This window comes from Telopea speciosissima, chromosome 9, assembly GCF_018873765.1.
Source record: "Telopea speciosissima isolate NSW1024214 ecotype Mountain lineage chromosome 9, Tspe_v1, whole genome shotgun sequence".
In the NCBI taxonomy this organism is placed as follows: Eukaryota; Viridiplantae; Streptophyta; class Magnoliopsida; order Proteales; family Proteaceae; genus Telopea; species Telopea speciosissima.
Window position 1 is genome coordinate 56,995,989 of NC_057924.1, and position 27,969 is coordinate 57,023,957.

At 40.5% G+C, this 27,969-nt stretch overlaps 1 protein-coding gene and 1 long non-coding RNA gene across 2 annotated transcripts; both read left to right on the forward strand.

The window, feature by feature from the left end:
- Positions 1–289: 289 nt before the first annotated feature.
- On the forward strand, positions 290–23,316 carry LOC122640055. The gene is made up of 3 exons (XR_006329619.1): positions 290–374; positions 5,484–5,489; positions 23,304–23,316. It is a non-coding gene; the product is annotated as an uncharacterized LOC122640055 (long non-coding RNA).
- Positions 23,317–23,892: 576 nt separating this feature from the next.
- Positions 23,893–27,649, forward strand: LOC122639144 (disease resistance protein RPV1-like). The gene is made up of 3 exons (XM_043831974.1): positions 23,893–24,425; positions 26,699–27,526; positions 27,613–27,649. Exons 1-3 carry the CDS (start codon positions 23,893–23,895, stop codon positions 27,647–27,649), a joined length of 1,398 nt encoding a protein of 465 aa, XP_043687909.1.
- Positions 27,650–27,969: the final 320 nt, after the last annotated feature.

Genomic DNA, 27,969 nt, shown 5'->3' on the forward strand with positions numbered 1-27,969 from the left:
TTTATAATTTATAATAATTTATATACAGGGAAGACTTGTTGTCCAAGGTGGGCAGCAGGGAAGTAACTCCTCCTCAATTGTTGCTGCTGATGATGATCAAGAAGAAGGGTCGTCACCAATTCTGTGTGTGGTTTTTGCATTGGCATCTTGGAAACGGTCAGAACGAGGGATGCACTTTGTGGTTGAAGCTTATATCCGTCGGGGAGTAAGAAGGATTAAGTTTACACATTGGATTAGAATTGAGGACAATGACATTGAATTGATCACTAATAATAATTATAAGAAGAGAGACGACATAATCTACATCCACCATTTCAAAGGCTTTGACTGGTTTGGGTTTCCTCTGGAAACCAAAGATTCTATTGAGGAATTAAGTTTAGTGATATACGACTCCTCCCAAGGTTATTATCAGTACATAGCCCCTTCGAAATTCTGTAAGGTTTTGTTCAAAAACAAGGATTCAGAGAAACAAATACCTAACAAAGAATCCAGTGCTAAGTTGGTAGCAGATTTCTTCAGATGGTCCGATGGTGACAATAATAATGATGATGAATAATGCAATAATTGCTCGGTGCAATGATAGCTCTTTGGGATCGTTTATGCAACTGTTTCAATACTCCAGGGTAAGCTTTCATCTGTGACCTCTACAAATTTTATACTGAGGTAAGCTTTGTTAAGATAGATTTGGTAAGTCGGGGGTGTCAAACATGTGTCACAAAAAATGTTCCTGTTTTTCGGATGCATATATTGGTTGAAAATTCTAATTAAAGATTTAATTGCATTATGGGAAAATGTTCTCTAGTGTCGAAGGCACAGGCTGCACTCAGACAAATGGGGGATGGCAAAATGACCGACCCGCCTGTTGAATGGCAGAAATACCACCCCATGTGTGTCTAGGTGCAACTTACGTGACGTCAACCCTTAAATTATATATAGGGAGAATTTTCCCACTGCATCAGTCTACTATTGTCTTCTTACATGGGATTTTTCAATTGTTTATCTTCCCCTTTCTAACCATATGGGCCCCACTCCGATATAGATGATCGATAATGTTCCCTGTACAACCATTGGTGTGGCGTAGGAGATTTCTAACCCAACTGACATCATGGATCATGAAGAACCCTCTCCCTTATGTATATATAACCTATAAATTGTCGAAGAATGACTTTTCTTGAGTCGTCAATCACTCACTTTCAGTTTTTAACTTTTTATTTTTCTTCCCATTAGCAAGTGGTTGATCGGTATCCTTTTTAGGCGGTTTATTTTCTTTTAACCTAGATAAAGCTAATGACTTGAATGTGGTTTGATGTGGGAATATGTTTTGTGATTAGCTGGCCTTTACCAAGATACCACACTAACTAGATTAGTATAAGTGTGCCAATTTAGGACCAAAACCTAGAATTGGACCAAGATCGATTTGCTAGAACTAGAACGGCAGAATCAATCCACTTATTAAGTTATTGGCCCGGTTCCAGATCTGAATTTTGGAAATGATTAGAAAATGGGATTGGTTGTTTTCTGGGATGGGTGTCCCAATGATTTCATAACCAAATGACCAGTTTGGAACCGGCTGGAATCGGAATTATCATACCCATTCAAAACTTGCATATAAACATACATTTGGTATTGGTGATTGGGATTTTAGTTTTTTGGATTCACTGGTTGGAAAATTATGCATGTGAATAGGCAACTAACTCTCTGTTTAGTTCTGATTCTACTATTCTTTGGATCTCAGGAGGATATTGCACGGGGATGTTTTAGGTCTTACAGTCTTGAGAAATCAGCAGGTGCCTTTTGGATTTTGTAAGGGAGAGAGATCCTTTTTTTGAGTGAGTGATTTAGTTTGTTATCCTTTTCGGATTGGGGTAAGGCGGGAATGTTCCTCTCCCCCCCCCCCCTTGTATTTATTCTATTTGATTGATTTTGATTTTAATAAAATTTTAAGGGCCAGCTTGGGTCCTAGAGAATGTTCGGGATTAAAAGAAAAAATCATTGGTATGTTTAGCATTAAATATTTCCTTTTAAGCGTTTTTGTTCATATTCGTATTTGTTTGCTTATGGATGGAAATTTGGCTGTATGTATGCTTAGAAATAGATATTTGGTAATTTATTTGATCAAGTAAAAATTTAAAAATTTTGGACACTTGTAATATTGTATGGAATCCATTAAGAACCAGAACTGTTTCACCCATTAATAAATTTCATGCAAATCTGCCTTTATTGAAGCATTAGCAACTCTTCACCATAAAAACAAAAAGCACAACCAAAATAAAAGACTTCTTTATTATTGAGCCAAAGTAGCTCTATTGACACCATATAGAGTCATAGAGCTATAGAAAGAGTCCTAAGCATAGGCATTTGGGCTCTCCAAGAGGTAAGCTTCCACAACCTTGAGACCCCTATTGCCATATCCTTACTAATCTTGATTTCTTCTTCTTTAACCTCACAGTCATAAACAGTGTGGAACTCACTAGTAATTTTGCAAATGGATCCACCATTTGGAGAGGCCTCAAACTCAACTGTTTTAACAAACTTTATGATCTTGTCCCCAATTACACCACCTTCGATCAATGTATGCTTGCACATGAAATTCTCCTTATCAAGTTCTTCGATCCAGTGCTGGATGCATTTGAAAGGGCTACCTACATGTTAGACAAGAATCAAAATGTGTTCATGTTACTTTGTCTATGAAATGTTGTAGAGATTCTGTTTGTTTGAATGTAAAAGTTGGTTTCCAAGTCTACAAGGTATAGTAAAATTTTAAAAACGGATCCTACGTACATTTCAAGTTTCAGCCTAAATAGAGTTTACAAAGTGACAAAACAAAGCATTGAATATTTTTTACTAGGAAAGGAGTATGTGAAATTTGATACATTTACAGAATAAGCAATTATTTAAGTATCCAACGGTTGAAATTGTCACATTATCTTTTTACATGACACAAAATGACTGCGTATACAAACCATAAACATTGCTTAGACGGTCCAAGAAATTTTGCTTTATGAAGTACTGAAAAATTTCTACTTCTACATTCTTTCTAAAAATATTAGGCCCCAATGCTAAACTTTATAACTCTTTTTGTTACTCTTAATGTGAAAAGCTCTACAACTAAAATTTTATATCAACCTTTTCTTTTCTTTTACTTCCATCAATGTTGCAAGAGCCTGGCCAAATTTTGAAGCTTAGTGAATTTAATCCCCATTGATACCAATATGGATTGACTGATACGCCAAATCTGATCTTGATCTATAAATCCATAGTGATATGACAATGCCAGATCTGATCCTGATCTTCTTGGGCCACAAAAGAAGGCCTTCTTATTTAGACCATGAAACCAAAGCCCATAAGGTAAAAATAAAAAAGAAAACAAAGGAAGAAAAAATAAGAGGTAAGTACACCAAATGCGGATAAGCAAAATTGTAAAAAATATGAGTTCTGGAGAGCGTGAGAGCAGCGCAGCGACTAGGGTTTCCCAAGAGGACGCCCCTAGGGTTTTTCGTGAAGGAGACGAAGATCAGTCGAAAACCTTGGATCCTGATGCGAGAGAACTGCAGGATCTCAATTGGGGGAACGTGGAGGGTGATCGCCATCGTGAGGAGGAGTCTGGCCCAAAGCAGGTTCCCCAGCGAAAGTCCTTTGCAGCGGTAGTAGGTGCGCAACTCCCTGTTCCTAACATGGAAAGCCTCCCTCAGCCTGTGAGGGACGGTAACATGACGTGCATCAAGATCCCCCAGTTGGCATATGAGGAGCAAATGAGCAGACTCAAATTTTCGCTGATTGGCAGGCTAAACTTCAGGTATTTGTCAATGAATGATAGGAGTTTTGTAAAAGACTCATGGGCCCTCTCGGGGACGGTGGAGTTAAAAACCCTAGGTAAAGGGTTTATTTTATTCAGATTTGATTTGGAGTCTGATATGCTGATGATTTGGAGACAAGGGCCTTGCCGTATTGGAGGGCAACTGCTTAGGTTTTAGCGCTGGAGTCTGGATTTCAACGTTGATACGCAACAAATGTCTCATCGGTTAATCTGGATCCGCTTTACAGATCTACCGCAGGAGTACTGGCATGATGATATACTTTTTTCCATAGCTAATGCGGTGGGACGGCCGGTAGCCATTGATAGAAAGACCAAAGCCTCGTTCTATGGTCACTTTACTAGGGTTTGTGTGGATGTGGATGAAACACAGCCTAGGGTTTCAGAAGTTTTGGTGGAACGGGAGTAGCCTGGGAGTGCTGAGTTATTTTTGTTTAAACAATCGGTGGTGTTTGAGGATCCACCTTCACGTTGTTGGGATTGCAAGAAATATGGGCATCGGTTGGAGAATTGCCCTCCTCACCATCAGGTGACACGAGTGGAGGCTGCTATCCCTGGAGCGGAGTATGTTGATGCCTGTTAGAGTTCAAACTTTGATTTCATTGCATTAATTTGATCTCCTCTCAATAGGAGAATATATAGAGATACAATTACATGATCACCATATATGGTAATGACTCACATAAAATATGGAAACTACACCTAGAGATATTACATTCTATATCACATGGGGAGCCAATCCTAACTTGCCATACTTGGACTATTCTAACTTACTATTCTTCTGAAGATTTGATATCACATGTGAGAACGATTGCAACCTGCTATTTTGGAGAGATTTTATATCATATGTGATATGTTCCAACTTCATGAGAGAAAGACCGGAATACCCTTGACACACCCCTTCAAGGTGGAGATTCCGGCACATGAATCTTCAGCTTGTCTCGAATTAACTTGAATCGGGCAGTACCCAAAGGCTTAGTGAACGTGTCGGCCAGTTGGTCCTTGGTAGAAATAAATTGCACTTGGAGCTGGTGTTTGGCAACCTAGTCTCGCACGAAGTGGAAATCGATTTCCACATGCTTCGTGCGACATTGGAAAATCGGGTTCGCAGAGAGATAAGTAGCACCTATGTTGTTACACCATAGGATCGGTGGTCCTTTCAATGGAAACCCCAGCTCGCAGAAGAGAGATTCTAACCAAATAAGCTCGGTTGCTGCATCAGCCAGCGATTTGTACTCCGCCTCAGTGGATGAGCGCGCCACGGTGCGCTGTTTTCTTAATGTCCAAGATATAAGATTATTTCCAAGAAAAATAGCAAAGCCGCCAGTGGACTTGCGATTAGTGCTATCCCCAGCCCAGTCTACATTAGAGAAGGCCTGTAGAGAGTGTGAGGAACACCTTTCAAACAAAAGTCCATGTGTTCGCGTATCCTTCAAATAACGCAGGATGCGCTTAACCAATTGCCAGTGCTCAACCGTGGGTGAGTGCATGTATTGACACGCCTTGTTCACCGAGAAAGCCACATCAGGGCGTGTCAGGGTCACATACTGAAGTGCCCCAATGATGGAACGATACTCAGTGGGATTCGGCATGGCTGCACCCCCTGAGTCAGATGGGATCTTAGTGCTGGACATGGGTGTTGACACAGATTTGCAGTTATCCATTCCAGCTTTATGTAGCAAATCAGAAATATAACGCGCCTGACACAATAGCAACCCTTTTGAATGGGGCTGCACTTCAATCCCTAAGAAAAAGTGTAACAGGCCCAAATCCTTTATTGAGAACTCAGTAGAAAGTTGTTGAAGAAGAGAGCGAACTTCAGCCTGATCATTGCCTGTAATCAAAATATCATCCACATAAATTAAAATGTAGCAAACCTGGCGTCCTTGACGATGAACAAAAAGAGATGCATCTATCTTGGACCCCACAAATTCAAGCTGAATAAAAAATTCTGTAAGACGCTGGAACCACGCTCTTGGCACCTGCTTGAGACCATAAAGCGAACGCTCAAGCTTGTAGACATGGTTAGGCCGATTGGGATCAACAAAACCTGGAGGTTGTGTCATGTACACCTCCTCTTCAAGGCGGCCATGAAGAAAGGCATTGTGAACGTCCAACTGACGTATCTGCCAACCCTGCGATACGGCTATGGAGATGACACTACGAATGGTTGTGAGCTTGACGACTAGGCTGAACGTTTCCCCATAGTCAAGCCCCTGCTGTTGATGGAACCCCTTCACAACCAGCCTTGCCTTATAACATTCTAAGCTCCCATCCGCCTTCCTCTTGATCCGGAATACCCACTTGCACCCTATTAAATTTTGGTGGGATGCAGGGGGTACCAATTTCCATGTGCCATTCTTCAATAATGCATTAAACTCCTCAGACATTGTTGTTCGCCATTCTACACTCTTAGAGGCCTGCGTGTAATAAGTAGGCTCAACCAAAGCATTAGAATCAGTAGTAGCAATATAAGCACCAGATCGATGAGTAATAGGGCCAGTGGAAGCATAGATGTCCTGAAGAGGTCGGTATTTGGCAAGGGGGAAGGCGATGAGGCTGGTGGTGATGGGCTTGGCTGGGGAGATGCGCTCAGTGGTGATGTAGGTGGGCTGGGCTGTGGAGAACAGTTTTGTGATGGTATGATTGGGCTGGGCTGTGGAGATGGATTTAGTGATGGTGGTAGCGGTATAGGTGATGGTATGGTGTTGTGGTGTGGTAAGGGTGCACCAATGGAAGATACATGAACGGGTGCTACCCCCCACGACTGAGAAGAAGAAGAAGCCGCAGGTGGTGCACCAAGAATAGACTCAATGAAAGGAAAAACTTGTTCACCAAAACGAACATGCCGGGCAATAATGAATTTGCCTGTAGAAGGATTGAAACAACGGTAAGCGTAATGAGATGTACTATAACCCAAAAAAACACAAGGAGCAGAACGAAAATCCATCTTATGACTGTTATAAGGACGGAGATAAGGAAAACAACGGCACCCAAAAGCACGAAAAAATTTGTAATCAGGTACCCTATGATAAACCAACTAATATGGAGAAAGAGAATTTATGACTGAGAACGACATTCGATTGATGAGAAAGACAGCCGTTTCAAAAGAAAAATGCCAATATAACTGAGGAACACCACTCTGTGCAAGGAGTGTAAGCCCTATCTCAACTATGTGACGGTGACGACGATCAACATTCCCTTGCTGTTCATGGGTGTGGGGTGCAGATAACCGATGTGTAATACCCAATTGCTGAAAAAATTTTGGAAGGGTACGAAATTCCCCACCCCAATCGGTCTAGATAGATTTAACTTTGCGTTCAAAAGTACGTTCAACCATCGATTTAAATTGCATAAAAATAGTGAACTCATCAGATTTGCGCACAAGGGGGTAAAACCAGATATATTTGGAATGATCATCAATAAAAATAATATAATATCTGTGTCCATTACAAGAAGCAGTGGGAGAAGGCCCCCAAACATCACTAAAGACAAGATCTAAAGGAGATAAACTACGACTGCCAGTAACAGGTAATGTCAATCTACTAGCTTTTCCCAACTTGCATTCAGTACACAAAGAATTCAAACGAGAAGAAACAAAGTGCAAATTATTAGAATGAAGCATAAAGCGTAAAAGGTGCTCATGCAGATGACCTAGACGACGATGCCAGAGATCAAGAGAATAGGAAATGGCAGTGTTTGCAGAAGGAGAAGAAGACACAGAAAGCTCATAGAGACCTCCCTTACTCGGTCCAAAGAGCAGTATTGACTTGGTGACCTGATCCTTCATAAGAAAGTGAGATGGGTGAAACTCCAAATAGACATTATTATCCTTTGTAAATTTATGAACAGAAAGAAGCCTTTTATTAATGTCAGGAACATGAAGAATATTATGTAAAGACAAAGAACGATTGGATGGAGTAGGAATGGAAGAATGACCAAGATGAGAGATGTGCAACCCCTTACCATCACCAACATGAAGCTGATCCATACCATTATAATGATCGTACTGAGAGAACCCATGAAGATCAGGTGCCACGTGATGTGTAGCACCGGAACCGGGATACCAAGGTAGGGAATTATTGTTCGGTGGTGTAGGCAGCAATGGTGGGTTGGGGTGTGGGTATGGAAGGACGGTGGTGGAATAGGAATAATTGGCCATGGGAAATTGGCCAGATGGAAGATAGGGTTGGTTCATAGGGTTGGAGCAGGGTTGTTGCTGCCTATAAAAGCATCGATCGGTGCTATGGTTTGTGCGCCTACAAATAGTGCACCAGAAATGGCCATAAGAGTGGCCACCACGTCCTCTAAAACCCCGACCCTGACCACCAGGGCCACCATGTCCACCGCAGTTAGCCGAGGCTGAAACAGAGTAAGAAGGTGAAGCAGTTTGTTGAGCATTATTCACAGATGGCAATGCAGGTGTAGATGTTGGAGTCTCTAAGATGGCCAGCTTGCTTAAGAATGAGCCATTGAGGAACTCATGGCTAAGAAGCGTGCAAGTCATCATATTCAATAGGATCCGTCCGAGTAAGGAGAGAAGAAACCATTGGACGGAAGTCAGGCTTTAATCCTATAAAAATATGCAAGTTGAACTGGGTGGGACGCAGAGGTTGTCCCGAGGCAGCAAGCTCTGCAGCAATTGCTTTCGCTCGCTGTAAGAACTGTGAAATTGACTCATCCGGCTTTTGTTCCAGGTCTTGAAGGGCCATAGACAAGGACATAATACGGCTCTCTGAAGGAGCGGAGAAAGCAGTAGAAAGTGTGGTCCATATGTCTCTGCTAGTTCATTTGCCAAGCACCAAAGAGAACACCTCATCGAAAAGAGATGCAAGGAGAAGACTTCGTATCATGGAGTCCTGCCGACGCCAATGAGTTACTGTAGTTGGCTCGGTTGGACAGGTGAGGGTGCCATCGACATGACCAAAGAGGCCTAATCCATCTAGAAACGGCTCCACTTGAGTTTGCCAATAAAGAAAATTCTTTGAAGTTAATTTGATAAAGATATAGTGATGTGCATTGGGGAAGGAGGGAAGGCTGGGCACCTCAGTAGAGGAGGAGAGTGCCCCAACCACCGTAGAAGATAGAGCTCCTTCCATCATTGAAAAAAATAATTTAGAGAATAGAGAAGCTCGTTGGAGTTGAGGCTCTGATTACCATGTTAGAGTTCAAACTTTGATTTCATTGCATTAATTTGATCTCCTCTCAATAGGAGAATATATAGAGATACAATTACATGATCACCATATATGGTAATGACTCACATAAAATATGGAAACTACACCTAGAGATATTACATTCTATGTCACATGTGGAGTCAATCCTAACTTGCCATACTTGGACGATTCTGACTTACTATTCTTGTGAAGATTTGATATCACATGTGAGACCGATTGCAACTTGCTATTTTGGAGAGATTTTATATCATATGTGATATGTTCCAACTTCATGAGAGAAAGACCAGAATACCCTTAACAATGCCAGAGTAGGGAGGAGTAACAGGGCTTCGTCAGGGGCCTCGGTACGAGGGACGGTAGTGTAGGGAGTTTTTGCTTCACAGTAGCCTGAAGTGCAAATCTGCCCTACCACCGAGACCTTGGTGTTATATCAGCTCGAGGGCTTTGATGGGCGGCATAAGGAGGGTTTTGGTGCCTTAAACATAGGGGTTGCGTGCCAAGGAGGGACTGGTTCTTTAGTTCAGGAGGTGCTACGCAATTCCACTAGTGCGGCTATGGTAGTGCATCAGGGGACGGGTGGGGTAGTGTAGCCTGAGATGAGAAGTGAGTCGATAGAGGGGCAGCAAGGCTTTGCCAATGTGAGCGTGGGGGAAGGACCTGTTGTGCAACCAGAGATTTCAAGCGTGGGAGGGACTATTGAGGTGGTTTTGCATTGCCAAGGCACTAGCGACTCACAGGGGTCTTCCCCTGCACAGGGAGGGGTGCTGTGTGACCAGGAGTTTTTACCTAGTGGGGAGGACCAAGTTGTTCTTCATGACCCGTCAGTCTCCTTTAGGGCTTTTGATGAGGTCAGACAATTGGATGCAGCGCTCGTGGGTTCTTTCACGCCAGTATCGAATAAGAGAGCTGGTAAGTAGCCGAAGAAGGTGCAGAATCTGCCACACAGAGCCGCACGAGATGCCACTAAACCCTCTGGTTTTTAATGAAGGTTGTGTATTGGAATTTGCGTGGAATTCTTAACAGCAACACTAAGGTTGCCTTAAGAATTCTGGTGAAGATTCATGGACCTGACGTGATTTGTGTGGGTGAGCCAATGGTGGGTCCAGAGAAATTTCCAAAATTATTTTTTAAGCACTTGGGTTTCTGTGTTGAGTGCATTCATAATGAAAGAGAGGGAAAGCACCCAAATTTGTGGATCGTCTGGAGGAATAGTGTTTCTAAGCCAGTGATTGTTAGCTCGTCGGATCTACAACTTACTGTGTTGTGTGAAGTAAGGGGGGAGAGGTTTTCCTAACCTCGATCCATGCTAGTAGTTTTCGTGTTCGAAGGAGAGAGTTGTGGGTAGACCTATCAAGCCAATCAATATCAGCGCTGCCCTGACTGGTTTTGGGGGATTTCAATGCCACACTGCTAGCTTCAGAGAGGTGGGGATCTGGTGCTTTCAATAATGGATCTGCTCAGGAGTTTGCGGCGTTTCTAGATGCCACCTCGCTATTCCAACTGCCGACTAAAGGGAACAAGTTCACTTGGAGTAATAATAGAAGGAGAGGGAACACTGTTACAGTGCTCGACAGAAGTCTGTGTAATTCGGCATGGCTCAATGCTTATGGTGATGCTTTCCAGCGTGTGCTTTCGAGATCAGTCTCGGATCATTCACCAATTCTAGTGGTAGCGGATGCAGTGCCAAAACCGAAGAATTGTCCTTTCAGGCTGCAACGGTTTTGGTTGGATCATGATGATTTTATGGCTGTTGTAGAGCGCTCTTGGGCTGACCATGTTACAGGGACTCCTTTCTATGTGGTTACTCAGAAGCTAAAGAGGTTAAAGGTTACATTAAGGGAGTGGTCCAGATCAGAGTTCCCAAACATGAATGTGGAAGTTGAGCGTGCTAGAAATGCTTTGGAGGATGTACAGGAGACCATTGAAACTGTGGGAAGCTCGGAGTTCTTGGTGCAGTGTGAACAGCATGCTAGGCAAGATTATGTGAGGGCTATTTCCCTGCAGGAGAAATTGTGGGCGGAGAAGTTGAGAATCAGGTACCTCACTTGTGGGGATCGCAACACTAAATTTTTCCACCTTGCTACAAGGATAAGGCGATCAAAGAGTCTTATTAGGGTGCTGAAAGGCGGATGGTTCTCTCCTCAGTGATATTAACCAGATTAACAGTTATGTGTCTGATTACTATGAGGCATTCCATAAACGTACCCCCTCTATGGCCCGCCCGGAGTTGCTTTCGTGCATTCCTCAAGTGCTTACAGCGGAAGACAATGGGTTCCTTACTGCAGTCCCAAGCAAAGAAGAGATTAAAGCGGCAGTGTTTGATCTAGATCTAGATGGTGCCCCTGGACTCGATGGCTTTCTAGGTGCATTTTGTAGAAGGTGTTGGAAGATCATTGAGAAGGATGTGTGCAGGGCAGTTATAAACTTTTTTTGTGAGGGCATCATTACTAAGGGTGTTAATAACAATTTCATCACCCTAGTGCCTAAAGTGGAGGAGGCTATCACCTTGGACAAGTTTCGGACGATTTGTGTAGGGAATATCCTGTATAAATTGCCACCAAAGATCCTGGCCAACCGATTATCGGGGCTCCTGCCTAAACTGATTTCTGAAGAGTAAGGTGCATTTCAAAAGGGGAAGATCATTTTTTCTAATATTTGTGCGGCCTCTGAGCTCACAAACTCCTTGCATGGGAAAGCTTTTGGAGGAGGAATAGGTTTGAAGCTGGATATTCAAAAAGCATATGACACTATGGAATGGGACTTCATGTTTGATGCTATGAGGAAGTTCGGGTTTAGTGACACTTGGGTTAATCTGACTCATCAGCTCCTGGCTTCAGCAAAGCTCTCAATTTTAATTAATGGAGGTCCAGTGGGTTTTTTTGGAGTTGAGAGGGGGCTTCGATAAGGGGACCCTTTGGCCCCTTTGCTGTTTATTGTCGTTGGGGAAGTTTTATGCAGGAGTTTGGCATAGCTAAGAGCGAATGGAAAGATTACCCCACTTACAGGGCCAATGGGGGTCCAGGTCCCCACCCATTTATTGTTCGCTGACGATGTTTTCCTATTTATTAAAGCAGGTGTTCGCCCTGTGCGGTGGCTGAAAGCGTTCCTGGGGGATTATCAAAGTTACTAGGGCCAGAGTATTAATTTGCAGAAGAGTAAGCTGTTCTTATGTAATGTAAGCGTTGCCAGGAAGGCTAGGATCAAGGACATCATTGGATTCTCGGACAGCAAATTCCCCACCAGATACTTGGGGATTGATATCTTTAAAGGAAGGGTTAGGAAGGAAGCTCTATTGTCAATGATGGACAGGTTCAAGTCAAGGCTTGCAGGGTGGAAAGGAAAGTTAATTTCAATGGCAGGGAGAATTCAATTGGTAAGGTCTGTCATCTCAGGCATGCCAATTCATACTTTCTCTATTTATTGGTGGCCTCTGTCTTTATTAACTATGATGGAGAGGTGGGTACATAATTTTATTTGGGGTGGGGACCCGGAATCGTCCAAGGGAATTACTGTTAGATGGGAGATGGTATGCAAGCTTCATGATGAAGGGGGTTTGGGCATTAGGAAGTTAAGGGATGTGAACAAGGCGCTCCTTTGTAAGCTCTGTTGGGGAATTAAGTCAAAAAACACACTAATTACCAACTTTCTTCGAGTAGGGTTCACAACAAAGGGATTGATTAAAAATTAGCATAATTCCCCATCCTCAATTTGGAACGAAATTAGGAAGATGGGGGGCTTTGTTTCGGACCATGAAGCCTGGATAGTGGGTGATGGCGCAAACATTGACTTTTGGCATGATCGATGGCTACAGGGGACTATTGTTTCAACTCACCAAGATCTTCAGGGGTATGGGACCTGGCTAAGGACGTTACACACCCCGCTGGCTGATTTTATTAAAAATGCTGCATGGTGTCTCCCTACAGTGGAATCGGCGATGCTACAACAAGTTGTCAACCAGGCTAGGTCCATAGCTCTACCAACCATTAAGACTAAGGACTGCAGAGTATGGACCCTATCCCAACATGGGAATTTTACTGTGAAGTCAGCATGGGAGAGGCTAATAAGGGAAGGTTGTAGAACGGGTTGGCATTCAGTGGTCTGGGCCTCTTATTTGTAGCCTCGACACTCGGTCTTTGGATGGTGTCTGTTGCATTCTAAGTTGCCAACGGATGATATGGTTACATAGAGAGGCGTCCCTATGGTGTCAAGATGCAGCCTATGCTTGAAAGCAAATGAAACCCAGAAACACATCCTCATTGATTGCTCTTTCTCTGTTATGTTGTGGCAGGGTTTTCTAGCAATGTTTCAAAAAGCTTGGCCGACAAAGGATTCAATGCAAGAGTTGATAGTATGGTGGAAGGAAAAAGCCCAAACAAGTGCCTTAGCTTCAGTTTGGTTAGCGGGTTTTGTTCTAGTTCCATTTCACATATGGAGTGAAAGAAACAGGTGTCGTTTTGAAGGGAATGGGAAGAGAACAACCGACATCTTGCGCACTTTAAAGTCAAACCTGAAGGATGCGTGTACTTTAATGAGGTGTACCATTAAATATCTACAGGACCTGGTTATTGCTTGCGAAATTGGAGCTTCTTTTCCAAATGCCAAGGCCACCCAAATTAGAGAAATCTTATGGAGAAAACCAGATGTGCATTGGAGGAAGTTAAATATCGATGGTTGTTCCATTGGAAATCCGGGTCATGCTAGTGCAGCAAGGATAATTCGCAACAGCCTAGGAAGGCCAGAGGGAAGCTTTGTGTAGTACATGGGAATAAATACAAACTTCTTTGCTGAGCTGTCTGCTTTCTTTTTTGGTGTTCAGTTGGCTAGAGATAAAGGCATTCAGCTGCTATGGATAGAGTGCGATGCTGAAGCGGTGGTGAAGTCCATTAGGAGTGGTAAGATTCCATGGAGGTTTCGTCACTTTTGGCTAGAGGTTGCGGGCTACCTTAATAGTATTATATGGAGAATTACCCACAGTTACAGAGAAGCAAATACAGTTGTTGATCTTATGGCGAAGAGGAGCACTTCAACACAGGAATCCCATAGGTGGGGAGATGCACTAAGCTTTGTTCACAACGATATAGAGTAGGACCTACTTGAAAGGAGCAGGTTTCGGTTCCAATGATAGTTGGAAATTTATTTGTTGCTGTTATTTGCCCTTATTTGGCATTTGCAGACACCGGATTTTGTCACTCTCTTTGGCGATGATGACAATGGGACATGGACAATGGATGACGTACTTTCTCTCTTTCTTGACCCAAAAATACTTGACCCATGAGCCCAAGAACCATTTTGAACCCAAAAGGGCCCATTTCAGGCTCAAAAACAAAGGAAAAAGGGCACTGCGCTCCCACGGCACCGTGGGACCCACCACGACACCTATGTACTTTTTCCACGGTGCCATAAGGGGGTGTGACATCAGCTTGCTGATGTCACCCACGACGCCGTGGAAAAGTCCCCCACGGCGCCGTGGAGGACTTATCCGGCCCAATAGCCAAAAAGTCCCCCACGGCGCCGTGGAAAAGTCCCCCCTCCTTATAAATAGGAGGGTCCCCCTCCCTCATTTCTCATGGTTTTTTTTTTGGCTAGGGACCCTCCATATGTGATTCCAGCCCTCTTTTGCTCCCTTTTCTCCCCTTTCCTCTTCTTTGTCTCCAATAAGTGTGTGAGTGAGCAAGGATTTTTTTTGGCGTGGGTAGATCCTTCGATTACTCACCTGAGTATAGAGTGGTTCTGCTTATAGGTATTGTTATCCCGTCAATGTACGGATAACGATCAAAACCCCCTTTTTACAGACGTCATTCTGTCTCTTTGCTCACTGCCAAGTTACTTGGCAAAGCTGTTACTCTGCCCAAAAGGAATCGGCGTCGGTCCATTCGTCCATCTCCCCTGAGCCAAGGGAATACATCTGCACAGGTATAATCACTGCCTTTTTACCATTTCAATGTAGTCCTTTCATCGTCTTATTGCTTCGATATACATCTTGTAGATGCAATAAAGTTCATAATATTATAATGTAGTGTGCATAGTACCCCTATCCCCGTAATAAAAGAGAGAGAATATTTGTTATCATGTAGCATCTATTACAGAGAGACCGGCTTCTGCCGGGCGAGGTGGGTGCCTAATACCTTCCCACACTCGTAACCTGACCCCTTACCCGAACCTCTGGTCAGACCATATGGAGTCACGTAGCCCAATTCTGGTCAGACCAGAGAGGGTTACACCTAACGGGTCCTAGGCCCAAACCCTAGGTGGCGACTTCACATTATTTTATTTGGATGTATGATCCCAATCCCCTAATATTGTTTTTATACACTGGTAATATACCCAGCCTTAATATATGCCTGCACCCATGGTAATCCCCAAATAACCAATAAGGCTGCGGAGGCCTCGTCACTGCGAGGACCACGGTACTTACAGCATCATGCTAAAAGGGGATATGAGAGTGTTTTGATGATTTTATTGCCCCTATGGGGGATCTTTCAGAACTTGTAACATTGACATTTGATAGTTAATACACACTTTGCTGACCTTTAGCAAAAAAGTACACCAAATGCAGGTCATAAACTTAGGATAAGTAAGTTTGGGAAGAAATAAATAGGGGGAAAATAAGGAGAAAAATGATAATAAAAAAAATTTTAAAGCACCGAATTCCCTTCACCCATGGTAAATGGGATCCCATTCACCGTGGGGTGGGAGAGAGCAGGAAAGGTTATCTGGAAGGTATTTTGGAACTTACTAAAACCTTAGGAGGGGTTTGAGAACCCTAGGATGGTGGGTGAACTGTCTTCTATGAGTGGAGGAAAACTTAGTCCAAATTTAAATTTCTTGGAAAGTTTTACAATTTTGAAAAGAAACTTCATGACAAGAATTAGAAAACAAATTTCATCATTCCCAAGGTGATTTCACATTTGAAAAAAGAATATTTCATCTTTTTTTTCTTTTCCATTGACAAAAAGACAACTAGAAAAGAAAAATCTGGCCTTAAAACTATTCAACAAATAAATATTTCTTCTTTTCTAAGTCCTTTCTTGCCAAAAAAAAATGATCTTAGAACTATTCAGCAAATCAAAATAACAGTTTAGGAAGAAAGAATGTCATCTGATCATGTCAGACACGCCGCCCCTGCTCCTTGACATAGGTGTGCGTGAAATGACTATCGCACCCCTAGTCATTTGCAGGATCCAAGGGGTGTAATGGTCATTTCGTGTGCCTTTGTGTCAAGACACAGGATGGCTTGCGCTGCGCAACCAGGTGGCGTTCTCTTTCCGAACAGTTTATTGCAAACATGTAACACGATTGAAATTCTTTTAAGCATGCAAATTTAAGGCTTGTCAACATGCTCTCCGAAATTAATCTCACTATATATGCTTTTGTACCTCATGATCACAGCTTTTTCCTTAAAAAGTGGAAGAAATTGGGCCATAGATCTCTTCTGTAAAGGTGGTGACACCCATTTTTTTCGATCCAAACCAAGAAGATGATGATATGAAATATGAAAAGGATAAGAAGAGAGAGAACTGTTACTCTGATAGAGAACTTGGGTTGGAGATTATTATGAGAAAGGTTTTGGTATTTAAAGAAGGAGATTTAGGGGAGAGGTGTTTCTAGATAGCCATGTACTAAGATTGATTTTACAATTTTGACCTTTGGATATGTATGTAATTGTTTGTTGGATTAGTCTTGTGTAAATATTCGTCTAAAATCCTTCTATATAATGTCATATATTCTCGTGTATGTTCATGTATCCCTTGAGGGTCCACGCATTTATTGATAGTTCTTAATTTTTTATCGCTTTATTTTACCATTTAGTCCGTTTGAGACGGGTTTGAAAAATTGGATCAAATCAGATCAGCCAATTTGGGTAGGAGTGACTCCCTCGTGTACGTCCATGCATCTCTTGGTGGACCACACATCTATTGGTAATCCTTGATTTTTTCATGCTTTATTTTACCACTTGTTCCATTTGAGGTAGGGTTTGAAAATTGGATCAGATCAGATCGGCCAATATGGCCTGATCTTGTACAAAAACTAGGGTTAGGAGTTCTTTAGCCGATTTCCACCGATTCAAGTCCAATCCAAACCCTAAGTTTGGATTTTTAACCCTGGTTTGAGATGATCGAAAGGGCTTTTGGGTTCCATTTGTCTATAAAATTCCAGCGGCATTTGACTTTTCTACCTGATAGAAAAATAATTCCCATTCAAATTAAACACACTAGGCTTGACATTTCTTAAGCTTAAGGGAAATAGATTGCTATGACACAAGTGTGCAGATTCCTATGCACACCCTCTCACTTTCCATTCAAGGACTCTCCACTTTATTTTTTTCATTAAAACCCACCCTCTTATTAAACAAATCAAATTCCCACCCTTCTATTAGTGGGAAATTGCACTCTGACATCATAGCACATAACAACCCCTCTCCCTAACCTTAATTATGTTTTTAACAAAAAACAAAGGGTTTCTTGTAAAATCCTTTGTAGTGCCTTAATCTAGCAGTGCAGTACAGTGTGGACTTGAGAGTTCGATGCATGGAAGATGCGACATCCATGGCATGTAAGTGGGTCCAGAGCAATGTTGTCATCTTCTCTATCGTCTTCTTTCGCTTGCATTGTGCTATAATTTTGCCCTTTCTCGTTTCAGGCAAAAGATTTGTAGTATTTCCAGGCCACTCATCCATGCACTCTTGATTTTGTGTGTGTGAATGCTATAACCATTTGATTGTATCCAAGTGAACGCAAACAATATATAGTGGGATGGATGCTTTTCTGTTGTTGGATTGATTGGAATCTCCCCATATCCCTTGGATGGTAAGAAATGATCATTTGTGTAGTTAATGTTTTATCTTATATACGGAATCGCTTCACCCACCATTGTGATTTCATTGTTCTCTCCCAATAATGAAATGCTCTTTCCATTACTGCAGGAGTCTCACCCAAATGTATAGTCTGTGAGTGAAGAAAGAACTGTGTAAAGGAAAACTCCCTCTAATAATTTATTGAACCCAATAACACTCCACTCATGGTGTAGAGAGAATATCTTCTTTCACTTGATTTGATCAAACTAGAAACAATCGATAAGGGATCGATAAGAGCTTGTTGAGACCAAATTGAAACCAAATCTCACCTTAACCGTTCGACTTCAGTTTCAATTGTGGCACATGCATAAAATCAAGTTAAAGCTATCAAAATCAGACCAAACCAATAGTTTGACAATCCTAACCCTGGTTAGCCAAAGCATATCTCTCCCCCTCTTCTTCTCTGGCTCCACTCCCCTCTTTGTTCTCTCCTTCTCACTCTCCTGCTTGTATTACCACAATCTCGACTCTCAATAACCCTAATTTAGTAGCAAGCATAGGTCCTTAGCCGATCAAGAAGACGATCTATCCCTCTACGGCCGAATCCCTATAACCCTTCTGACCGTGGTGACAATCTCTAGGCTGAGAGTGGCAGCTCTGTCTCTGCCATGGTTTTAGTGCATGGATCAGCTGTATCTGACAAAATTACTCTTTGATATTGTATCGACCTGGATCAGCTGTATCTGATAAAATTACTCTTTGATTTCCTTAAAAAATGAGTTTTTGAACCATTTTACCCCTTATCCGTATCGTACTATCGATACGATATCAGCACAGTATTGATATCGAACGATACGATACCGATAATTAGAACCATGGTCTCTGCTACTTTTGTAGTGCTTCCAAGGGTAAGAATGTAAGATAGTGATGATATTAATAACGATAGAAGTAGTACCGAGGTTGCAATGGATTCCCTTGCGGAGGGAATGAGTGGTATGAACTTATGAAATCTTCTTTTGCCCTTTTCCCTCTCTATTTCTCTCTTCCCTCTCCCACTTCCCTGTGCCCTCCCCCTCGTCGGTCCCTCCCTCTTCTTCGGCTCTAGTTTTAGTCACCCTCCCCCCTGTGTATTTTTTTTTTTAAAAAAAAAAAAAAATCACAGGATGGTAACAGGTGCTAACTATGCTCCTGCATGTTGGTTATGTGTCCGTTGTGTTTACCACATGGCATTTTTAAGGGAATCTGTTGGATCGATTAGATCGATTGATCCGAATCAGATTGCCCCATCATACCTCTTCTATCTGACACAATTAATAGATTGGTAGGAATCGAGATTGGCTTTAATCGATTCTGATCCGGTCACTCCGATCCCAATTGTTAAATTGTTGAATCTAATGATCATTTTCAAAAGATTCTAATCCAAATTCCAAAGGGCAAAAACATAGGATTTCACATAGATGGATTCTCATAAGCTTTTTCTTTTTCTTTTTTATTTTTTATATAAAACTGTAAAAAAAACAGAGATTCTAATCTAAATTTCAAAGAGCAAAAACATAGGATTGCATATAGAAAAACGGTACCTAGTCCACTCTATACTTGCTTTCCAAGAAGTGGTTGGCTCTTTCGAGTTCCATATGATGATCCCTTGTAGGGATGTAAACGGATTGAATTGGATTCGGCTCGGAGAGTACTATATCCGCATCCGCATCCGATTAGTTTTCGGATGGATTCGGATAATGTTAACGGATACGGACACGGATTCAGATCGGATATTTTATCCGTTTACATGTAAATATAACTTTTCGAATAGCTATAATCTATCCGTATCCGCATCCGTTTAACTTTCGGACGGATTCCGATAGTGCTAAACGAATACGAACACGAATATGAAAACGGATTTCGGCTATTCATTTACACCCCTAATCTCTTGTGGATCTTTTTTTTTTTTGGGTGGGGGGGGGGGGGATGGGGAGGGGAAAGTTATATTAAATAGAAAAGAATAAAGGTATTTACAGTCTAAAGAATTTCTTCTCTTTGACATTGTTCTAGATCATATCGGTAAGAGCCTCAAGGAGATTATCTTTACATAAATGAATTTCGTGGCAAGAATATAGAAACCCAGCCAGGTAGTCAGCACAAATGTTGATCTTTCTCACATGGTGTATGAAAACTCATCTTTGAAAGCACCCACACAATTTATAGATATCACCCATTAGACCCAAAGCACTCCATGGAACCTTGAATTGGCCTGTTATACCTGCACAACGTCCACTGAGTCTGAGCGAATTTGAATGTGAGTGTGGCAGTTTAATAACCTGGCTTAGAGTAGCCGGCCCTTTTCTAATCACCAGAAGCTCCATTCGTAGGCTTGATTGCACCCGCAACAGCAAAAATTGGTGCACCAGCAACATCATGAGCAATTACACCATATCCTCCAAGATTTCCCTCAATTGATTCATCGCAATTGATAGCTATGCAGTCTGGTGGAGGGTTTAGCCAAACATATGGGTTCGAACTAGGATGAAAGAAAGGGACCTTAATCTTCCATCGTTTAGAGAAGTCTCTCTTAGTGCTAGAATCAGGTACTCTCACATCTTCATGTTCATGAACCGGCTCCTTGTGGGGCCATGTCCCCGGATCCTTGCACACAAAAAAATATAGACGATAAAAATATTTTTTTTATAAAATAGTAGAAAAATAAGCACCAACCTAGTGGGTAGACGTTCTTATTTTTCATGTGTGGATCCCACCTAAAAAGAAAGGAGGGAGAGGGAGAGGGAGAGGGAGAGGGAGAGGGATTGATTATCTAATATTGTGTTGGGGCAATTACTATCACTATCCTACACTTAGCCTATATTTATTAAAACTATCCTATCTTAAACTTCTTTTCTAAAACTAGCCTGCTTTTAAACTTTTACACCTCCTTCTACCCTCATGTTTTTAAATACCTAGATTACCCTTCCTTTTCACCTAGTAACCTGCTAATCTATTTAACCTACTATTCATCTTCTACTTTTTACTATTTTTGTCATTAAAATAGTAAAAAATAAATGCACCAACCTGCTTCTTCTCTCTCCCGTTTTTTACTCTATTCGATTTTTTTTCTTCAATTTTCTATTTAATTAATTTTTTATTCAACATTTCATTCTCATCGTTCTTCTTCGAACAGACCATGGTTCTAAGTGTTGGTATCGTATCACCTGTATCGGGCAATACGTACCGATTTTGCTAGTCACTGATACTGTGCCGATACCGTATTGGTAGCACGGTACGAAAAGGGGGTAAAATGGTAAAAAAAAAAACTCATTTTAAAAGAGTTTCAGGGGTAATTTTGCTTGATACAGCTGATCCAGGCCGATACTGTATCGATTTTGCAGGTTATCGATACCTGTTCCTATACCGTGCACTAAAACCATGGAACAGATGGATTCTCTTCAAAACACCCCACTTCTTCTCTCTCTTCCTCTTTTTATTTAATTTACTTTTTACTATTTTTGATGAGAGTCGATCTGCTCCATGGTTTTAGTGCACGATATCGGAATAGGTATCGGTAACCTACAAAATCGATACAATACCGATACGATATCGGCCTGGATCGGCTATATCGGGCAAAGTTACTCTTGAATTTCCTTAAAAAATGAGTTTTCTGACCATTTTATCCATTGTTAGTACCGTGCTACCGATACGGTATCAACATGGTATTGGTATCAGTGATTAACAAAATCGGTACATCGCCCGATACAGGCGACACGATACCGATACTTAGAACCATCATCTATTTGAAGAACGATGATGATGAAATGTTGAATAAAAAATTAATTAAATAAAAAAATTGAAGAAAAAACAACAACAACAAAAAAACTGAATGGAATAAAAAAGGGGAGAGAAGAAGTGGGTGGGTGCTTCATTTTTTAACTTTTTAAGGAAAAAAATAGTAAAAATTAGAAGATGAATGGTAGGTTAAATAGATTAGCAAGTTACTAGGTGAAAAGGAAGGGCAATCTAGGTATTTAAGAACATGAGGGTAGAAGGAGATGTAAAAGTTTAAAAGCAGGGTAGTTTTAGAAAAAAAGTTTAAGGTAGGATAGTTTTAATAAATATAGGCTAAGTGTAGGGTAGTGATAGTAATTGCCCCTATTTTGTTTTCTCATGTATGGATCTCACGTCAAAAGAAAAATAAGGGTTAGACTAGTAATTGGATCTTATACAGCCGTGGCGGGAGCTGCACCTGTGCAGCACCGCTAAATGACAGAAAAATAGGGGTAAGGTAGTCATTTAACAGATGGATCCCACCTGAGCCCCACATGTGAAATGACCACCCTCCCCCTGTATTTAGGGTGGTTTTTAGTGCTGCACAGTGCAGCTCCCGCCACCGCTACACAAGATCCAAGTCCGTTGGACTTGGGATGACTGATTGTTTTTTCACATGTGTGGGACCCCACCTCAAAACAAAAAATGGGAAGAGATAAGAGATGAGTGATTGTTTTCCCACATGTGTGGATCCCACCTCAAAACAAAACAAAACAAAACAAAAAAACGAAAGAGTGAGATGATTGATTGTTATTTTTTCTCATGTGTGGATCCCATCTTAAAAGTGATCTATACCAAACCAATTGACTGAGTTGGCGTGTACAATTAGTGTACATTGTACACGCGTGCAGTGTACCTTTGTCTGACCTTTGTTACTTTTTCAATCGTCCTGCTATATTTCTTTTTGTTAAAGAGGAAGTGATCTAGAACGTGGATCGTCATCAAATCATACTATCATTTTTTTATCCATAAGTAAACAAAACAAGGATTTCAATAAGGCTGTGATTGATATGTATTCATGGAATGCATTATAAGTCGATTTCAAATGTTTGCATTCCAAGAATGCATTGAAAACACAGCTTTAATTACGTACCATAGACTACGTCTATATTTTAATTATGGTATTCAACCAACTATTGAAGTGAACTATGGATGAGGTATTAAGGGAAATGTATTATTTGCAGTCGAAAGTATTCTTCCAAAATCCTAATTGTCAGGCATGCATGCGTACTACTTTTTCAAAATGGCACATAGCATCATTCAAAAGGCCAATTATCCCAGAAAACATGTTGGGTATGTAGTTTGAGGAATTGGTATCAGATTGGTTGGATTAACAGATTCATATTTGAAATTGGACTAATTGGTAGAGACCGCGATATCGATTCTTGACCAATTATCAATGGATTGATACGGATCAAGGGTATACATATTAGAAATTTTTTTTTTGAAATATAAACAGATAAATCTGTCCAATTTGAAGAGATATAGACCAATCCAGATTGATATTGTCTGAGATCGATACCAATCTCAAAACCAATCACTAAAACTCTAGGTATGAGTGTCTGTGGGAAAGTGTCCGGTATGAGGTGGATGTCAATAATCAACCGTTGTGGTTTAATGACCAATAGAATGATTTAAAAAGAACTCTTATTATCACTTTATTTGGGAAACCAGGAAAAGGAATTGATTTCCTAAGTAGACAATCAAGTTATATAGCAAATGTGTCTAAAATTATATGTTCATTATGATGATAATTATCCCTTTGGTATTAAGATAATCCATCCAGTCAGTCGGTGTGAAATAAAAAATAAGACAATATTCAATCCTTAGTGTGTAAAGAATATTTACATACGTGAACGACTCACAACCGTTAAGATAAAAAGGATTATCAAAGAGAGAAGACTGTGTCTAACAGCAATCAACCAATCGACTTGACCTGCAAGTCTATGAATGTGGTCCCATCTCATGAGGAATTAAAGAAAATGTGAACTCAGCCGAAAGTTCTTCCGTGCACAAATTCTCAACCACGCACGTACCCCGCTACTTTTCATTAACCACACGGCATCTCTAAGGTCCCACCACTTGACATGGAAAATAGAGTCAGGGTGTGAGCTGGATGTGACTAATCATCCCTTGTGATATTTTTTTTGGTAAAGATCCCTTGTGATATTAAAGACAACATATTCAGAAACCGAATAGGATTTCTCGGATGTGGGTGGGTAGCTGGGTAGAGATTTTTTATTCATATCAATATTATCATCCTTCTTGTGGCCGGTAACAGCTCCAACAACCATCTCATGGCTTCATCATCAGGGGTTACTAGTAGTAGAATTAATAGTAGTTCTTCACCTGCCGTCTCCCGTCGTCCTTCATCTTCTTCTTATGATGTGTTTATCAATTTCAGAGGTCCAGATACTCGCACAAATTTTGTCAGTCTGCTTTACAAAGCTCTAATAAAAGATGGAATCGATGCCTACAGAGATAGCGAAGAACTCTGGGAAGGAGATGAGATTTGCCCATCTCTTCTAAGAGCAATCCGAAGGTCTGAAATCTCAATTCCTGTCATCTCTGAAAAATATGCAGAGAGCAAATATTGTCTCTTGGAACTTGCTGAGATTTGGGAGTGCCGTAAATCTAACGGTCAAACCATTCTACCTGTATTCATTAATGTTGAACCACGGGACGTTCGACATCAGACCGGAAGTTTTGAGGTTCCATTTCAGGAACACCAGAGGAAGTATAAGTCTGATGACGTAGAGAGTTGGAAGAATGCTTTGAAAAAGGTGGGAGATCTAAAGGGATGGACTCTCAAGCGGGACGCAACCATTGAGTAAGTCTGTCTTACTCTCCTTACAAACTTATTATTCCTAAGCTAAGTTGTTTCCACTCTTCATATGTACCATATTTTTTACTTGAGGGTTTATCTTCTTCTTCCTCCTCTTTAGGATCGGTTAGATGTATTAGCTTAACCCAAAAAAAAAAAAAAAGGTTAGATATATTAATAAGTAGGTGCATATACATATCACATCTGCATGCCATTGATTTTAAGTATATTTATGTGATTTTGTTCGAAAATAATATATACATATATATGAAATAGTTGGAAAATCAGGTTTTGACAGGGCGAGTTGCCTAACTCAGTCGAGTAACAATTTTGGAAAACCTGGTCAAGAGTCGTATAGACTAGGTCAGGGTAAAAATTGACAAGACTTGGTCATAAATCATCCGAGTCAAATACGACTCAGTATTTTTACTCGAGTCATCACAAACTTGGCGAGTTTAATTGTTTGTTTAAAAATAATAAAGCCAATTCACTTAAAAATTGAGTTGAGTAAAAGAGTAAATCCATATTCTAAAGCAGTAAGAAATCCTCAACTCCTCGTCTCCCTTCTCTTGCTCAATGGTATAAACTCAAAATGCATTTATATGTGAGTCCTTGAATTTTTATTTTTATTTTCCCATATTTTTTTTTTAATGTATTTATATATATTTTTTACTAATTCTTGCATATTATTGCATTAAAAAATAAGAAAAAAATGTGACTCACCTTGACTGGGTTTGACAAGGCCGAGTCACCAAGTTTTTCTGGAAAACGAGTCGATTCAGAAGACCTAGTTTTCCAACTCTGCATATGATATCAGCTGTTGACTAATAACTGTATCTGTATCCGGATTCCAGATACATATTAAGATGTGAAAGTTGTATATCTAACTTAGACAACTCAGGTTCTCCCGCTCTAAGTTCGTGCTCAACTTGGTTTGGCTGAGTTCTACATGTGTGAGCTTGAGGTTGGGCTGTGTTGAGCTTTGACTGGACTTAACAGCTTGGGTTAGGGCCGGGCTCTGTAAATCCAAGCCCAAGAAGGACTTGTCTGGGAGGTAGAACGATGCTATCTCATCCATAATTATTATGTTACCGATATCGTCTTGTGTATTTTCATCATATTTAATGATCCGATTGTTTTCACTTTTCATCCTCAAAAGTCGATACTATTTAAGATCCCTCTTACAAAAGAGGAAGTCTTATTTTTTTTTCTTCATAAATTCACCAAAATGACTGAATTTGATTGGGAACAATAAAATATTATACATAAAAAAAACTAGTAGTAGAACCAAAGTTTTAAAAAATAAGAGCATAAGTTTGTAGGCATAGCAAGCAATTATGATTAAACAAAATTTTCACATTAAAGAGAAATTGTCCTTTGTATTTTAATATTGAATCACTACAGTACTAGACTGACCATGACACTGAGTGAGTTTCCGCTGGATGTATGCTTAGCAGTGGACACATGTACCACCCACTTTTAGGGTAAACAAGGAGTATTCTAGGTAACAAAAAGGACTTATGTCTACTGATGAACATACGTGCAGCAGGAAGCCACGCTTCATGATAATGCATAATTGACTGGAATGAATTATTACTTCCAAAAAAGAAGTTAATTACCATAAAATTACCCTCTCCTCAGGTAGCTTGTTCTCTGACTTTTATCAAATTAGCTGTAGGGTTTTAAAAAAATAAATAAGGGCACATGTTCTCTGTTTGGGACCTGCACTAGGAGTAGGCTGCGCTCGGACACATGGGGTGGGACAAGGGCGGGGTTTGGGTCATTAGGGGGGGGGCTGGTCATTTCTCCCACCCCTAATGTGTCTGGGCGTACCCTGCGCCCCAGTGCAGAGAACTTTATCCCAATAAATAAATATTGCATTTAGGTTTTCAAAACAAACAAATTTTAAACAACTTATAATGTGATACATATTTTATGACAATATAACCTATTGTTGACCTCCTATCTTTGTTCTTTAAACCAATGTTGTTTGGTCCATCAAAGGTTGATGTTGTTTCCTTTCTACATGAGGATCAATAAGGTATCAATTTCGTTCCTTTTTATGATTTGGCATATATTATTTAATGATATTTATGGCTTAGTTGTGAGACAAATGTTAACAATAAAAAATACCCTTGTTTCTCATTATTAGTGCTTACCATTTATATATATTTTTTTCTATTCCATCTAAAAGTAGAGGAATCTCTTATTTTTTGTATTAAAGATTTACACATCATTACTTATGGTTGTGATTTACTCTTTAACATGAGAAATTGCAGGGATCAGTCAAATTTAGTCGAGTTAATTGTTCAAAGGGCTTTGAGAGAACTAAAACGCACCCCATTGGATGAATGTAAACACCCTATTGGAATAGATTCCCACATTGACACACTACTTTCTTTGTTAAATACTGGTTCCAATGATGTAAGATTTGTGGCAATATGTGGCATGGGCGGCCTTGGAAAGACAACTATTGCAAAGGCTATCTATAATTACATCTATAGAAGATTTAATGGAAGTAGCTTTCTTATGGATGTGAGAGAAGAAGCTTCACAAGGAAATAAGGGTTTAGTTTCTTTGCAGAAGCGACTTCTTAAAGATATCTTGGACAGGGACGAAGACATAAGCAATTCTTCTCAAGGATCAAAATTGTTAGAAAAGAGACTTCATAGAGAAAAAATTCTTCTTATTCTCGATGACGTGGACAATTATAAACAACTTGATGCATTAGCTGGTGGAATAAATTGGTTTGGTCAAGGAAGCAGGGTCATCATAACAACTAGAGATGACCATTGTTTGAATGTGCATAAAGCTGATAAAGATATCAAAATTTATAAGTCTGAAGTACTAAATACTGAGAATTCTCTTCAACTCTTTAGTCTGCATGCCTTTTCAATGAGCAAACCTCCTGAAGATTTTAAGGAGCTTTCATGTAAGGTCGTGCAACATGCTGGTGGATTACCCTTAACCCTAGAGGTGTTGGGTTCTTTTCTATGTGACAAAAACAAATATGAATGGAAAGATACATTAAGAGGATTGAAAGATATCCTTGATAACAAGGTCTTTGGAATGTTGATAAGAAACTACGACGATGAGGTCTTTGCACGGTTGATGATAAGTTACGAAAAACTAAGTGACCAAGCCAAAATCATATTTCTTGATATTGCATGCTATTTCATTGGATGGAAAGCAGAAGAAGAAGCAATTCCAGATGTCATTTTATATTGTGATCAATGGAAAGACAAAGAAGCAATTCCAATATGGGAAGCTTGTGAGTTGAATCCAAAATTAGCCATAAAAGAACTCACTCAAAAGCACCTCCTAAAGATTGATGATGTTGGCAGGCTGAGAATGCATGATGAACTTCGATTTATGGGAAGGAGAATTGTCTCGAAAGACATCAATGGGGATCCTACCAAGCGTACCAGATTGTGGTCTACTCATGAGATCTCAAAAGTATTAGAAAAAGGCAAGGTGAGTGTCATCTTTTTCTTGTTCACTTTTTTTAGGGATGTGTATGCATCAAATTTTCTTTATTGGAATACTATTT